This window comes from Vidua chalybeata, chromosome 9 (genome assembly GCF_026979565.1).
Source record: "Vidua chalybeata isolate OUT-0048 chromosome 9, bVidCha1 merged haplotype, whole genome shotgun sequence".
NCBI lineage: Eukaryota > Metazoa > Chordata > Aves > Passeriformes > Viduidae > Vidua > Vidua chalybeata.
Window position 1 is genome coordinate 445,845 of NC_071538.1, and position 16,524 is coordinate 462,368.

The 16,524-nt window shown below is 42.5% G+C and overlaps 1 protein-coding gene across 3 annotated transcripts in view; it reads left to right on the plus strand.

Annotated features, from left to right (window-relative positions):
* Positions 1-16,524, plus strand: part of ATF6 (activating transcription factor 6) — a 75,032-nt gene that overhangs the window by 41,013 nt on the left and 17,495 nt on the right. For all 3 annotated transcript variants that reach the window (XM_053950779.1, XM_053950778.1, XM_053950780.1), the window contains one exon: positions 15,505-15,589. In XM_053950779.1, the coding sequence (XP_053806754.1) occupies positions 15,505-15,589 (85 nt within the window). The remainder of the gene's footprint in view (positions 1-15,504; positions 15,590-16,524) is intronic.

Here is a 16,524-nt window from a genome sequence, read left to right on the forward strand (position 1 = left end):
AAAGCAACGGATGCAGCTGTTTGTTTGGTGTGAAATTTTGGCAAAATCAGGTAATTGCAGCTCTAGGAGAATAAAAGAAAGTGTAAAGCACTACATTTACACAACCAGAAGGAAACGTTAGGTTAAGGCTAAACACAGGTGTGGTACTACAAATGCTGAAAAAAGGGTGTGAAGCCAGCTGGGTAAATGGCAATGTTGTGACAAGGTATTTCCATTTCAGGGTAGAGTTGGTTGGTATTGGCTTGGTATGGGAGTCCAGGAGGAGGATATTGCCCGCAGCATGGCACTTGCCAAAAGGATGTAAGAAATGCGTGTAAAAAGCATGTCTGTCCCATAGTCTCGTTGTCATGCACACATGTGCCTGTAAAGAGTGCAGGAGAGGCCAGAGAGTAGAACCTGACATCCTGTAAGTTCTTGAATAATGACTGTTTAATTCCCTACAGCACTCCATCCCTCCACGGCTCTCCTGGCAGTTCTAACCAGCACTGTCCAGCAGAGTAGAACCTCTTCACGTGAACCAAAATTGATACCCTTATGACTTAGTCTCTCCAAATCTTGATGGTTGACTTGAGAATTTACCTGTTTGCTTACAAAAGTCACTTCCAGTACCTTAATTCTCCTAGGAAACAGGCATCTTGGAATGAGACTAATGTGCACAAAAACCAGAACCCTGTACCTCAGCTGTGGCACCCTCTGTCCAGTTCTGGTACAAATCACCTCTAGCTGCTTGCAGTGCTTTTTCTGATTGAAAATGCCCTGACAAAGCCTTGGTGCAGCTGCTTAGGCTTGTAGGAAGTTATAGTGTTGCATTTGGCCCATCAGAGGATATGTTACTGTGCTCCTGGTCTGGGTTTCCCTCCCAGTAATGGCATGTGCAGTTGTTACAGGGCTGTGTATGCTCTTGGTGTGCCTTACAAACAGATCTGTGTGGGATCAGAGGGACAGGGGGAAATGATCTGCAGCCTGGGGACTGCCTGGAATTCACACTGCCTTTGTGTGGGTCAGGTGTAGCTCTGCAGAGCCATGAGAGTTTCAGAGGGCAGAAGGGAATGGAAGTGAAAGGGAGCACATCCAGCAGGAGGAAGTAGCCTCAGGCTCCTGCTCTGCTGTAGATCTGCACATTAAGAGCCTGATAAGGTATTTTTGTTGATGAGCTTAGATAATGAAGAGAGTAGTGACTACACATATTCAACTGGTTAATGGCAAGCTGAGTTGCCCTCCAGCTAGAAGATTTGGATTGGTGTCTTCAGGGTGCTCAGTACCTCTGTTATTTTGCAGAAGTCATCCTGAGTCCAAGTTGTTCACTTGTTTTGTGTAGAATTAAAACCAGAACAGTAATAAGAAAAGAGGGGAGGATTCATATGGAAGCATAATTTAGGTGATTATAAGAGTGCCCATGCAATTGATGCTATCCGTGTAATGAAATCAATTATTTTGCCATAGTATTTGTACCCTCAGTGTCTAAGAGAACACTGATGTATGTACTCATCTAAAACCTTTCAGGCATCATTCCTCACATCTTTATTCTGTGATTAGATTTCTGGTAGAGCTTTCTTTGACCTGAAAGTCCCCTGTATTTTGAAATAAAAAAGCTGGAAACTCCAGTGGCTTGGTGAAATGTTGTCAATGGGTCATTTCATTTTTAAAACCCACATTTATGAAAACAGAGCTTCTGTGGTTCTCTGATATGGTTGCATCATGCTTTGCAGGATGTTTGTAGAAAATGTTGAAATTTACTCAAGACTTCTTTTTCCACTAGCAAAATGTACCTAATTAGAACGGTTGAAGGCAAAAGCCTTTACTGTAGTTTTAGATGCTGCTGGCACATGTCAAGTGAGAGGTGCACTAATAAAGGCTTAGGTTTGCTTAATTTGCAATGTTCCTCTCATACTTCTGTTTTTCTTTCTTAATTTCTTTGCATCTGGCTTTCTTTCTTACACAATTCCACAGATTGCCGTTACTACTTTATGGACTACCAGGCACCTCAAGCACCACTCAAGGCTGCTTCTCTGCTAAATGGAGGCAGAAAAGCTCTTCTCAGTTTTCCCCACCTATTGCAAACACCTACCATTGCATGGACTGGATTTCCTTCCAGCGGTGCCTTTCCTTCTGTAGGTTTCAAAAGGAGCCCAGACAAGTCTGTGAGACAGCTGAAGCTGGAAAAAATTAATCCCACCCTGAGTGGGGAGATGAAAGGCTTTTATTTGCTCAAGCTATTATGTTCTAAATGTGGTGGAGAGCTGGCAAGCAGTGATAGAAGAAAACATATTACTCTGCAGGAAGAGAGACAGGCCCAGCCTGAAAGCGATAGCCTGATGCCTTCTTAGTGGCATGCAAGCAAGCATTTCCACGTTTTTATCTTCCCAAAGCTGACCTTTCCCACTCTTTTGTCTAATCTGGTGCCTGTGATCTTGATAATTCAATTGCTGTGGCAGACAGGCAGTTACTCAGATGCAGTCAGGAGATGAACAAGGAGCTATGCTCATGCACCAGTTTACACCTCTGTTTATCCATTCTCAAGTTTCAGAGCAGGATCCAAGTAAACCATTGTCACACAAGAAAACTTTTTTGTGGAAAAGTGCTATTTTCTACCACCTGTACAATGGACAAGTGCAGGTGGCTTGTGTGATGGCTTGTACAGCACTGTAGTACTCTCAACACTGTTCAAAACTGGATGATTTCTTTTCTTCCCTAGCTACATGAGCAGATCCCAGGATTTTCTAAGGGTAAATACCAGTGAGTCATTCACATGGCTTATCAGCACCAGAAGGGGCTCCCGTTGTCCATGCCAGTTCCTTGGCTGTGAGTACTCAGGTCTCTCTTTGGGCCATTTTATTATCTTGGTGGGAAAATAGCCTGAGGAGTTCAGGACACTTTCAGGAGAGTCTGACAGTTGCCAGAGGCTGGCAGGGAAGGAGAAGGGACCCTCCTGTTTTAGGTGGTCATGGGGATCAGATTGCTCAGGCTATGCCCAGCCATTCTGAAGGGCACTTCAGGTAGCTCGGGGGTGATTAACGAAGAATTCTCAATGTCAGGCCTCCTTTTTGCTTCCACGTATGAATTAGTCATGTACCTTCTATATGCTTTTTAGACCATTTTCCATCAGATTGTTTTGTTGTTTTGGTTTGAGAGGTTGTTTTTAGGGGAAAATGTTGATTTTTTTAATAGTCCTTTTTCACTTATAAAATGATCTCTGTTTCTAAAAACTGATTTATGCCTTCCTCAGCAAGACTAGAAATTCAAACAGAGTAGACGCTTGGCAAAAAAATCTGGACTCAGAATTGAGACTTATAAGTGAAACCTAGAAGTAAACTTAGCTGCAAATGTGAATAGAAGGATGCTCATTGGGCTGGGCTAAATACAAACCAATAGGCAAAAAAAAGAAAGGGAGCTTCATCTTCATACTCTCTTAACTGAGATTATTACTAACAGAGGCAATAACTTCTTTAACATTATTATATTGAGTATCTCTTTAATTAGAAGAAGCTATTAATGAATCCTTAGCCATACAGATGGCCTGGGATCTGCAGAATGAGAAACATCTTTCCAGCAAGCAGCTGTAATGTAATACACATTGCACAGCTTAAAATGCTGCCATCGAATTTGGATTCAGCCCACTGCATCCTGATACTAAAGCCTTGTTGTCTGTGCACCTGCATTCTGAGGGAAACAGAAGGCAGCTTGGCTTTGGAGCCCCAGCCATGGCCTGAGTGTGTCAGCCCACTGTCCAGCCATGGCAGCCCAGGAACTCTGCCTGTCCCTGCTTGCCAGGATGTGCAGAGACCCACCCAGCTCTGATCTGAAGTCATTACAGAGCTCTGTGTAAAGCTGGGGGGTTCAGGCAAAAATGCAACCGACTGGTGACTGAGAAGAGTGTTTATTTCTGCGTTATCTGCGTGTGTTTCTTTCCTTATGTCCCGTGTTGCTCTGTTCTTGGGGGTTTGGCAGTGGCATTTGCATTGTGGATGATTATATCTATATAAAGGTATTCTTTTGTTCAGCTTTGGCATGATTTGCAAGGAAGGAGAAACCACTTTGAGCAGTGAAATCAGAGGACCCAATTCCTTAGGTTCCATAGAAAGGTGCTTTCAAAGCTGCTTTACCCAGTAGGTACTGGCAATGCAAATGAGACCTGTATTTTTAAAACCAGGTCAAAGGCAGTTCAGTAAAAGTACTGCCTCTGTTTATAAAACAGCTTTCTGCCTGGGACCATCACCATGGTGACCTAAAATATAATTTTTTGCTGCTGCTTGGGAGGTGATTACCTCCATCTCATTGGACTTAACTTCATAGAGGTTTAGAGAGAGTTTCAGGTACCCTGAGCATATGAGGCTAAAGGATGGAGGGAGGAGGAGATCCCCAGAAACTTACAGTCAGTTGCTTTTTCCAAGAATTTGAGGGATAACAAACACTTCTAACCCAGACTTTCCAGTCCTCTGATGTATTTCTGTGTAATTGATGCAACTTCCACAATTAGGAAGATTTGTTGCTAATTTCCTGTACATCTGCTGTGCTCTCAGAAGCAGCATCTCTGGCTGCTGATGTGAATCAAGCTGCCACTGTCTGCTCTTGGGCAGTACCATGGTTAACCCTATCCAGTTAATAAGAGCCATGCAGACACTTGTTCATGCCCTGTCTCCCCACCAGTGGGGAGGAGAATTGGAGAAAAAAAAAAGTGCGTCTTGTAAAATAAAAACAGTTTAATAATGAAAATAAAATAAATATTATTATAAAAGTGGTAATAATTATAATGAAAAGGAGAGAGAGGAGAGGAGAAAATTATGCACGGTATAGTTCCTCACCATCTGCTGACTGATGCCCAGCCTGTCCCAAGAAGCAATCCTGGCCAGTTCTCCCCAGTTAGTGTACTGCACACAGTATTGTGTAGTATGGGATATCCCTTTGTCCAGCTTGGGTCAGCTGTCCAGGCTCCCAGCAGTGCACCTGCTCACTGGCAGAGCATGGGAGAGCCAGAAGCCCTTGATTTGAGGTAAAATCTCAGCAACAGCAAAACAGCAAAAAATTGGTGTGTTATCAACATGAATTCAAAACAGGCACTGTGCCAGCTGCTAAGAAGAAAAATAACTCTCTCCTAGTTGAAGCCAGGACAGGCACTCAAGTGCAAGCAGCAGCAAGGTGGGGCTGTCCCAGCAGGGAGAGGAGAAGGGAGCACCCTGAGTTTGGTTCCCAGTGGATTTGATCTGAGTTTAATTTAGACTTGCTTTATTCTCTCTTGTGATTAGCCTTGCTTTCAATTTGTTTGTTTGCCCCTCCCAGTGAATATATTTCCAGCAAGTTGACAGCAATCGCAGATCAGTGGATGGATCAGGAAAGGGAGAAAGTCACAATGACTGTGAGATGTAAGCTTCAGTTGTCATTTTGTTCACTCAAACCAGATCTGAATCCAGTACCTGCTATCCTGGCTGCAAAGGACATATATGCTCTCTCTGCAGACATTAAAATATTTTTAAGATAAATCCCAGGTGTTCAACTCAAGAATGCATCTGTGTGTGCTCAGATTTTGGGCTAATGAGTAGTTGGGACCTGTTGTGCCAAATGTGCCTGTTGTGCACACTTTTTAGAATAATTAACGGCTTCTGTAAAATGAAGTTTTGGAGTCTAGTAGTATTTTTACCCAAAGCTTTAAATGTATATTCACCTGTACACCAGTAATATATATAAGTTTTATTTGCATGGGAACGTGTTTGGATCCACTTAATAAAAGTTGCCCTTCAGATTGAATCCTGCATCTTGTGTCCAAATTCTGATTGTCTCAGCTTCCTTAGCTGAGCTGTCTGAGATGCTGAGTCTGCTGCATTGAAAACTACAGGTGCTCTACTTCTTGGCTTGCAGCTGTCTTACATAGTGTGGAGCTTGAATAGGAGGTTTAAATTCTTCTGGTGCTGCAGAAGGCAAGAAGATGGTAATTTCAGATTAGGGCTGGCTCTTGTGCCATATGTGTTGTAGGACTGAACACACTGTGATCAAATTAATTGCCTTGATTTTAAAAAAATTGAAGTGTTGCCTCTACTTAGCAGTTGTTTCTGATTAGGATTTTAAAGTTCTCCTGAATCCCCAGCTGCCTGCATGTGTGGGCATTTCTGTGCTGTATGAAAGCATCTTTTCTCCTACTTTGAAATGAAATTGTTCTGCCAGAAGAGTGTTCAGTCACAGGCTGTGTGACCTTTCCTGGGCTTGTGTAGCTATTCCTGAATGTTTCTCATGTGTATTTAACCCTGATTGCTGTCTTTGATATCTTTGCAACCCTGATTGCTATCAACATCTTTCTCATACAGTCTTTTCATGAGAGGTCCGCAAATCAGGGAAAAGGCAGGGTAGAAGTATGATCTTGACGGTCTTGAAAATTTGAGCCCAGGTCCTTCTGCATCCTGGAAATGCTGCTTAGAAGAGCCCTCTGGCCCAGCCTCCTGTGTGGAAGAAGGCTGTTGCTGACAGTGAGTTGGCTGTGGCATTGTCAAGTGGGCTCTGAAGAGCTCTCAGGATGATCTCACCACAAAGTTAGATCAAAGTGTTCTAGTACTTCACTGTCCTTTGAAGTCAGCTGGAAGAGAAAGCAGAGGGCAGCTGTATTAGCAAATGGATCTGGAATTGTAGTGCTACGTTGAGCCAGCATTTGGAGAAAGCCTGGCATCAATTTCTTTTTAGCCATGCAGCTTCTGTTTCATGGGAATGTGATCTGAAGAGATCACGCTCCCCTCTAAGGAGTGTGCCCATGGAACTGCACCGTTTTTGTGCACTCACTAGCTCTGTGCTCATTTACTGCTGCAGAAGGCAGAACAGCAGGAAAAAACGTGTTTGCTGATAGGAGCATTCTCCTGTACAGTTGGGGCTATGTGTGCTTTTTGGGTAGTCTCCAGCAGAGCAGCAATTCTGGGAATCCAGGATTTGTCTTCTGTAGAAGACCTGAGGTCATGCTGACAAGTATAGAAACTTTCAGTTAATGTTTTGTGAAAGAAGCAAAGAATCTGGATTATCCTTTTTGGTTTTACTGGACTGGATTCACATGCCCTATCTAAATTACATGTTTTTGCAATTACAGATTGCAGTTGCAAAACTAATAGCCTGCAGATGCCATGCAAAAGCAGAACTCTACTGCAGTGAATTATAGAAGGAGGGGTATTTCTTTTTATGGGTAATAGTAATAAAACAATTAATTCCTTTTGAGTCTTACAACTTTGTAAAATCTGCAAAGACAGTTGACAGACTTGGCTGGGAGTTACAGATGAACTGCATTTCTGTGTTTCTGTAGCCCCTGGGAAGGATAGAAAATGGCGGAGAAACATAATTTTCAAATAATTTGAAGCAAACATTTATAATTCTATGATGCTGGTTAGATGGAGAGAGCTTTTAGAAGAAAACCTGATCCTTATCAAACATAATGGAGAAACTTTTCCACCAGTACAAGCTGGGATTCTTTTTTCTTCACTGAGGCACAGAACTAAGTCAGCTAGACATGCCTTTTCCAGTCTGTTATGAAACGCAGATAATTTCCACAAATAACACACACACAAATTACCAAAGCATTTTCAAGAATGCTTTAGAACCTTCCTATATGATTTTAACCAAAACTGTTCACTTAGACGTAGAATTCTGTCCCTCACATCCTCTTACTTTGCGTTTAGGAATTTTTTTTTAATCTGCTGCCAAACCAAAATTACATCATAGCAAATGCATGCATTGTTCTTTACTTTTGGCCCTGCAGAGCAGTTCTGCAGGCCAGTTTAACTGGCAGGATTTCTGTCCAGTCTCTGTCCTATGCCCTCCATGTTCACATGGCCTTTATCCTTCCTATTCAAATCAAAAAGGACAAAACTACAAGGAAAAAATACATTTATCAGAGAAATAAAGTCCAAATGGGGCTCCTTCACCTCGTTCTTCCTTGCAATTGGACTGGCATTGGTGTGCCCCATTCAGGCTTCTGCAAACTGTGATTTCCTGGGGCATTCTCTATCCACAGGGCAAGGATGATGGTATGTAGTGCCTCTTATTTTGGATGTCTTGCAAGTCAAAAATGATACTGAAATAGCTTGGATAGAAATGAGGGAGGTTCATCTTGGGTAATTCCAGAATGAGGAATTTGCAGAGGAACAGGAAGCTCGAGAGAAGCTGGTAATTTTGCTGCCTTGGTGTCACTTTAACAGGGTGAAGGCAGATGTTTCAGTAGGACAGGTTGATGAACCTGTCTTTGGAAGCGCGCTCATGATCAACTTCCTGGAGGGAGGCAAGGTGCCTTCCCAGAGGCCCACTGGGTAGAGTCTATAGATACCAGATTAACAACACATTTCAGTGTTATCTTAAGGCATAATTCTTCCTCGTTGGCTTTGTATGTTGAACAAAGGGATTATAAACCATGAAAATAGAAAAACTGAACAGTGTGTCGATATTTTTCACTTTTCTATATACCTGTTCTACAGCTGCCTTTTGTGCACTTCCTCAATGTGAACCCTTGCATGTTTGTGAGCCCAGCAGGTCTCTGTTATCCTTAGAAGTCTCCATAACCTTTCTGGTTCTTAATCCAGGAGAGATCCTTTGCTACTGGTTCTCCTTTACATGGAGAAAAGTCTCCAAAGCTGAGCCCTGCTTGTGGACAGGCAGCAGTGCTGTCTTTGGATGGAGGGGGAGAAGCTCCTCCGAAGGAAGCTTGTGACAGAGTGAATTTCCCATTCCTCTGAGGTCTCTGGGATTTTCACAAGGCTCTCTGACTCACAGTGAGGTGCTTTCCAGGTAGTTTGGAGTCCAGCCCATATCACATCTGGCAGTAGCACAATTTACAATAAAAAGCACTAAAGACTTCTTCATTAAAAGACCTCTCATGTGGAAACTAAACTGGATAGCAACTCTTTCTTCTGCAGGGACAGTGACTAGAAGTTGTTCCAAAGTGCAGTTAGGTTTTATTTATGAAAATTTGTCTGGGAAAGAAGAGAGGTGTAATCTTACACTAGAGGACATTTTATTGACTGTGGGATTAAGCTATTTCTGGTAAAACACTTAAATAAAAATCATATCTCATCACTTCATTCCATCACTGTGTGCAAAGAATAGGCTGTAAAAACCACCTGTGCACAGAAATACAGGGATTGAAACAGCACTGTGGTGAAAAGGAGCAATTCTGGCAAAAATGAAAGCAGAAAAACAATCTCTATTCCCACTACTTTTTGGAGCTTTCTTGTTCTGGGACAGTCTTCTCCCCATCCCTTAAAACCTAGAAAAGTAGTTAGATGCTATGATTTGGGGTTGAGTTCTTCTTTAAATGTGCTGCAAACTCAAACTGTGTTAATGTGTGCTGGCTAACATCAAGGTTAACATAGGTAGAACTGGTTAATTTCAAATTAAGTTAAATGGCATTGTTAAACTCCAACTGGTAAACTACTCTCAGGATGGGCTGCCAAGAGCTGCTGCAGAGAGACTGATACCTTGTGAAATTTGATTGTGGGTTTTCTGTGGGTTCCTTGCAGTCATTTTCCCCTTTTTCACCTGCTCCCATACTCTTCATGTCATGGATTCCCTGTAAGGATCCATGATGAGGTAAGTGAATCTCCTTGTATTTCTAAGGTCTACCTTAAAAAAAAAAAAAACAAAACAAAAAAACTCAGAAACCAACCAAACAAAAAGCTCAACAGATCAACTTTAAAAACAAGCCAGCTTTACTAAGTTTCTGGTATGATGAGCAAGAGTGGTGGCTATGAGTCACAGTTTGTGCAGAGGTTTTAATTGGTTTCCTGTCTCTTTTTTTTTTTTTTTTCCTCAAAAACATCCCTATGCTTTTCAGATATAAGGGTCAGAAATGTTTCCAGAGGCACCCTCCCCTCTGCATTTCTGCCCAGTGTAACATCCACTGGTGGTGAAGGCAGTGTTTCAGGAACTTCTGGCATTTTCAGAGGGACCAGTGCTGCATCCAGTGCAGTGTAAACTCAGGGCACCGTATGGTTGCCATTCCCCAAAGGAATCAATATGAAATTATACAGCCATTTCCCCTACAAATTTGTAAACTTTCATACACATCCTTTTTGAAATGCCAGAGGAAACCAGAAATGCCAAGGCCTGACTCCCATTTACATCCTGCTCTGTGCTTTGCACTGTTGGGAGCTGCTGGGGTAGATGAGGATCAGCCCCTTGACTCTGAGTGCACACTGGTGAGTTCTCTTCCCTGGGGAACAGCCTCCTTTTGTGTTCAGAGAGCTGCTGACATCCAGCCCTGGATTCCTGAGAATTAAGTTCTCAGGTACCATTTCTTGGCCAGGAGTTGTGTGCCAAAGGCTGGGATGCTGCTCAGGGCCAGGTCACTGGCCTGTGTAGGAGAACAGACAGACACATCACATCTCTGGTGACAGCAAAAAGCTGGAAACAATGATCCTGAAATTTTTTAAAAGTGTAAAATCTGTCATTTGTGGAAAAAAAAAGCTGGCTCAGGGGCTCTGTCAACCCAGGGGTTTAAGAGGTCTAGCTCCTTGGAGTATTTGTGCTATGAATCAGTCTCTGAAGTGGCATGCAGTATTTTGGGTCTGGGAGAGCATATTTTTGTTGCATATTCTTTGTATTGTCAAAAGCATACCTGTAAAGAGGTCCAGTGTTGTGTCAGTTTCGAAATCCCTGAAGATGTTCAGAAAAAATAGGGTTGAAAGACAGTGCATGGATTTGATGCACAATTTTTGTATGATCAAAAAAGTACTTATTTTCTATCTGCTTCATCTTGAGATGACTCACTAGGTATGGTCAGATAGTGAGCAGATAAGGTTTTAAGCTGTCAGGAGGTGTTGGAAACTGCCAAAAGTTGTGCCATTAAAGAAAAACAACCCCTCCGTGGGATGTGGGCGGCTGCTCTGATGCCTTGTGAAGGCTGAGCTAGAGCAGAGGCTGGACAGAGTTAAAGAATAAAGTAGGGATTTATTAAAGGCCTCAATGGATCCACCTTGGACAGCACAAGAGCCCAGCCAGGGCGGCACCCAAGATGAACCAAAATGGTCACAAAATGCACGACCGGTCATGAGGTCTCACACTTCTATAAGTTCTGCTCCATTTGCATATTGGAGCTAATTGTCCAATTACAGCTCCAGCCCATGAAATCACAACTTTTTTGTTTTTCTCTCTCCAGCCCACGTTGTTTGTGCTCTTGGGCCTGAGATTAGGATCATTTGTCCTTGGTCCCCAGCTGGAGAAGGAATTGTTTTGTCTCCCTGCTCTGTGAAGAGAGCTTACCATCCTTTAATATGAAGCTCAGAACTACACACTAAAGCAGTACAGAATATGAAAAATATAAAAGCTAAAACCTGAGGCATCACCTCAGCCTGGGTCAACAGCAGCTGTAATGTGGTCCTGGAACCACAGCGGGAAGATTCAGGCTGGAAGAGGTTGAGGCACACAATTCCCTGGGAGACTTCTTAGTCATAAACAGAGATGAAAAAATGCCCAGCTCCAGTGTTTGTTTGCTGTAAGAAGCCTTGGGAAGCTGCTGGACGGAGTGACAGAGTACCCTTTGGCATGCCTGGCTCCTGTTGGCCCCTCTGCTCTGGCAACTGCCTTTGTTGCAGCATTCTAGCACAGAGCAGGTCTCCAAGGCCATGGTAAAGATCAAATCGCCTCATCCAGGCAAATTACAAGAATAGCACACTAAAGTTTTCCTTTGGTATTTTAATCCAGTCTCCTCGGAGCTTTTATTGCTGTAAACCAACAGATGTCTCTTGTTTTTGCAAAAGGTTATCCTTGGTTTGTCAGAGATGGAGCTCTTAATGAAGAGCAGGGCTCACTGGGACATCTTGACAAAGTCTTTGTGTGAAGTCGGGTGGGGGCTGTGTTCCTGGAGCCTTGGCTCCTGCATGGATCACATCTGTACTTTGCAGGGTACATGCTCCAAGCTGCCTGGAGGGGCCTGAGGCTCGACAGCAGCATGACCAGCAGTGTTCACACAGGCAGATGTGCTAAATATGCTCTAACAAAGCACATCTCAATCAAGGGTCCTTAATTAAGACCTCAGAAAAGCCTTTTGAAAAATACTAATCCATACCTAAGTACAACAACTAAGAAGGTAAGAAAAATCTGGGACAATTGATTTGACAGAGAGAAAGCCCTGGGACAGGAGGAAAGACAGCTCATGCTGAGAGTGCAGTGCTTTGCAGGGCTGGAAATCTGCTCCTTTGTGTCCTGTGTCACACGGGCTTCCCTGAAATGCGTGCACCTCTCCTCCAGACATTGCCTGGAATATTTTCTTCCATCGTGGGCATACTGTGAGGATTAATTCCTGCGTGTTTCTGTCACCCAGTGAAGCAGGAATGGAGGAGGTGCAGGACTGCTCCCTGGGAGGTGCTATGGCTGATGGGATATGCATTGCAAAAGCCAAAACAAGCACTATTGCCAGTTCTGTTAATTTAAAAGCCAAGAGTCCAGCTTAGAAGCGATGATAGTTTATGAAACAAAATTAAATCAAAAAGACCCATGCTTAGCATTTTTTCCTCTGTTTAATGAAACCTCATGGTATGCAGTGATGATGTTTTGTTTACATCCTTAAAACTATGAGAGTTAAAACCAATTTTTTAACAGAAAAAGGAAAATGAAAGCTAAAATGTCTCCATATTTTCATGCATCTAGGTAGGAGGGACTTTGGGTACCAAACCACATATCATGAGACTGAGGCTGAAGCTGCAGGAGCAGCAGGACTTCTGGAATATTCTGGCACAGTGGGTCAGGATTTCCATTGCCATTTGGCTGTAGGGTTAGAGATACATGAGGCTCTAAAGCTTTTTCCCTGCTGGAGCCCTGATAACACTGATCTGATGCACAAGAAACCTCAGAATCCTTATTGCAGTCCCATGTGTTGTTGAGACTTCCTAAATTAAGGTAACATGTTCATGGCTGGATTTTTAGTATCTGTGTCTATATCTATCTGTCCATCTCATCTGGCTTCAGTATCACAGAACTGCAGAGATATCAAAAGCAAAATGAGAATGCTGAAGCAAGGATCTCATTTGAAATATTCTTTCCAGGCTGATATTTTTCCAGTTATTCTGCCAGCAGTCTCAGATCTGCTTCGTCTGTTTAAACTGTCGTCTTAAGTGCAGCTCCTGCTCCAAGCCAAAGCCATCTGTTGTTGGGTAATAGTTCTGATTTATTCTGACTCTGGTTGACACTCATGCTCCTGAGCCAGATGCTGACTTGCAAAATTTGCTTTTATTCATTTTCAGTTTTATACCATGTGTTAATATCACAAACAGTATTTACAGTATTTTAATTTAGGGTTGGTTGTTTGAGGTGGGTTTTTTTTTTTTGGTTTTTTTTTTGGGGGGGTGTTGGTTTTTTTGTTTGTTTGTTTGTTTGTTTGTTTTTTGTCTACTGTTTAAAATTAGGGATGAGTGATAGTGTCACAGCCCCCTCTGGGATGTAATTCAGCATCCTTCAGAATGGCACAGGACATTTTAGAAATGCATTCAAACAGTGCTTCTACATGTCTGATATCTTCAAAATCACTAATCTGAAACTACACTCATTTCTGTGGCATAGAATTAATTATGTTTTGCTTTCAAATAAAAGGTTTGGGCTACTTGAAGACTTTTGGGCTGGAGAATGTTTTGGGTGGCTAACTGTGGTCAGAATATCTGATATTCTACAGCATACCCTGCGAATTCAGTGAAGAATGAGGGTAGTTAGGTAACTGCAAGTTTGCACTGATTGCCACAATGCATATGAAAGATAAAGATGATTAGAGAGATGGATAAATTTCACCAATTCCAGATTTATAAAATGTCTCTTCATAGATGGGCAGCTTCCAGACAATGTGTGCATTTTGCACATTAGCTCCTGGTGGCAATCTGGGTTTAGAGCTTTTTGTTTGTTTGTCTGTTTTCTCCAGAGTTGGTGTTGAATCACTGGGAGGTTGTGCAGCAACTCCAAAGCACGTTTGAATGCAACTGTAAAATCCTTGTGGTAGCTCTTAATACAACTTATACATACAGTAAATAAAGGTGCCATTATAAGGCAGCATAAATTAATGCACCAGTCTTCAGATAGGTTAGCAAAAAGCAGTTGCTACTTGTAATGACTCTCAGGTGATCATCTGTGCAGTACTTGTGGTTTGGTAGGTAGTGATGGAGTCTCAGAAGCATTGAAAAAGGAAAAAAAAAACAGTATAAGCAATTTTTAAGGTCTGCTAAAAATAGTTATCAAATTGTGGTAAGGGCATTGTTACAAAATGTAATTTAATGGACATCTTATCTTAGGCCTGTTCCTTTGGGAACGTTGGATTTCAATAAGGGTTTTTATGTAAGGTTCATTGTCTTAGTGAATGTTGTCTTAATCTTAAGCAGTTCAAAAGTGAAATGGGAATTACATATGTGATCTGAGAATTATGCCAGAGTGGTTTTATAATTTTGGTTACCAAGATGTTTTTTGCAGACATCTATTTAAGAAATGTTTTCTTCTCATGGTCAGTCATTTGGTGTTTTGGGGGAGGGAAATTTTTGATGGGAAAAAAAGAGAAAGAAAGTGGTATTTCTGCAATGTATCTACAGAATATCTTGACATATTTAACACCTAACTTTGTGTGTAACTCAGTTCCCAAAATCTTACATATAATACTGTAGTGTTTATATTTTTAAATGGAAAAATTACTGTTACACTGACATTAATAAATTAATGTATCTTGAAGGAAGTCTAATTCAGTTTGCCAAAAAGATAACCTTGCCCAAAAGTATGAGATGTTTGTATGTGAAAAGCATGGGAAAGCATGAAAGGAGAGCATCAAACTGGCCTAATAATATGGGAGATGCCTGGACCAGAGCTTTTAAGTTCCATTGATAAGGGAAGAACCATATTTTTCCAGGCTGCAAGTTGAGCAGCTTGAGTTCAGCAACAGCAAAAGAACCCTGAAGAAAGGCTGTGTTTCTCCTTGCAGGCCAGGTCTGTATCCAGAGCGTTTCCTGCAGATGCAGCTTCCACTGTCAGAGCCAGGGCAGTTACTGCTGCCTTACAGGAGGGATCAGCTTCACCATCCAGCTTCCCTGGAAGGTGTTGTCAGCAGAGCTTGTGTTTCACACCCCAGCCCATCTCTGAGAGTGCAGTCCTGCTGCACGAGGCATGTGGTGTAGAGCCTCACAGAGACAGCAAGATGACTTACATAGAAAGTAAACAGCTGTGCAAGTAAAAGCTTCCATTCAGCAAGGTCCTTAAACATATGTTTAAATAGCATTGAAGTCAAGTTAAATTACTTTAATGATATACATGAGCACTCTGTTGAATGAGGGCTTAATAGTAGTTTCCATCTCTTCCCACATGATCAAGGCTTTTTCATATTGTGCTGCATGCAATAGGGATTTCTTCTTGGTTACGCAGCATGAGCAATTGCTGTGACTTTTGGAAGACTCCCTCAACAATATGGATTTTCTGAGCTGTTGTAAACAGTTCAGTGTGGGATGCCAGTAAGGGAGAGTGGAAAGGCATTTTCCCAGCTCTCTGCTTTGAGAGTAGATTTAACACATCTTTTCTGCTGTTTTCCAGGACCACCTGCTACTGCCAGCCACCACACATAACAAGACCAGGAGACCAAAGATGTCTATAGTGCTGCCAGCTGTAAACATCAATGGTAAGTGCAAAAGAAGAAAGGAAACGATAAGAGAGCAGTTTCAAAGAGATGTGACTGACTCGTACATGAAAAGCAAACTTGGGCCAAATATCTGTCATTACAGCTTTGCAAAAGCAGTCAAACTGATCATTACTGGGGTTTAGTTGCCAGGGTCCCCGTTGGAGCTGGAGTACTGGCAAATCTCCCATGCTTGGTCACCCAGACTGTGAGGAGAGGTGGGGACCTAGCCAGCAGTTGTGCATTCTGGCTCCTTCAAGGACAGAGAGGGTGCCCCCCAGTCCTGGTGATTTGTACCCAGCTGATTAAGGGTTACATGAACGCAATGTAACCTCTCTAACTTGGTGGCTCACAGAGCCCATGGAGACTGTCCTCCTCTCCTCATTTGGGTTCCTCCTACGCTTGCTTAGCAGGGCAAATTCCTTGGCCTTGCTGGTTTGTTAGGATGCTGACTGCCTTCCCTGGTCCTCCTCAGCTGTTTACCACGCTGTTATACAACACTCAGTGTGAGTGGGACCTCTCAGCACTGCCTGGTCAGGATTAATAATCATCACGTTACTGTGGTGCAGGACAGCAGAGAAAGCAGCTTTGCACTGGGGCACGGGCTTATTAGTGCATAGAAATGTTCTGGGGCAGCATTTCAGTCCCACATGAGAGACAGGACATGACCTGCACAAATACATCATGAATTCAGATGGTGCAGAATTGCCAAGCTGGGACATGTTTGGGACAGAGGGTCACTGCCACACTCATCAAATGCATTGAGAACCCTGGAGCAGTGTAAACTTTACTTTCTGAACAACTGTGCACATAATGCTTTTTTAAAACATCTGTGTTTTACAGTACATGTGAATCATAAACCCAAATGTTATTGTTAAATCCCAGCATGCTGAAAATATTATCTGCTGTTGCGAATTTCCATAAACTAAGAAAAAAAG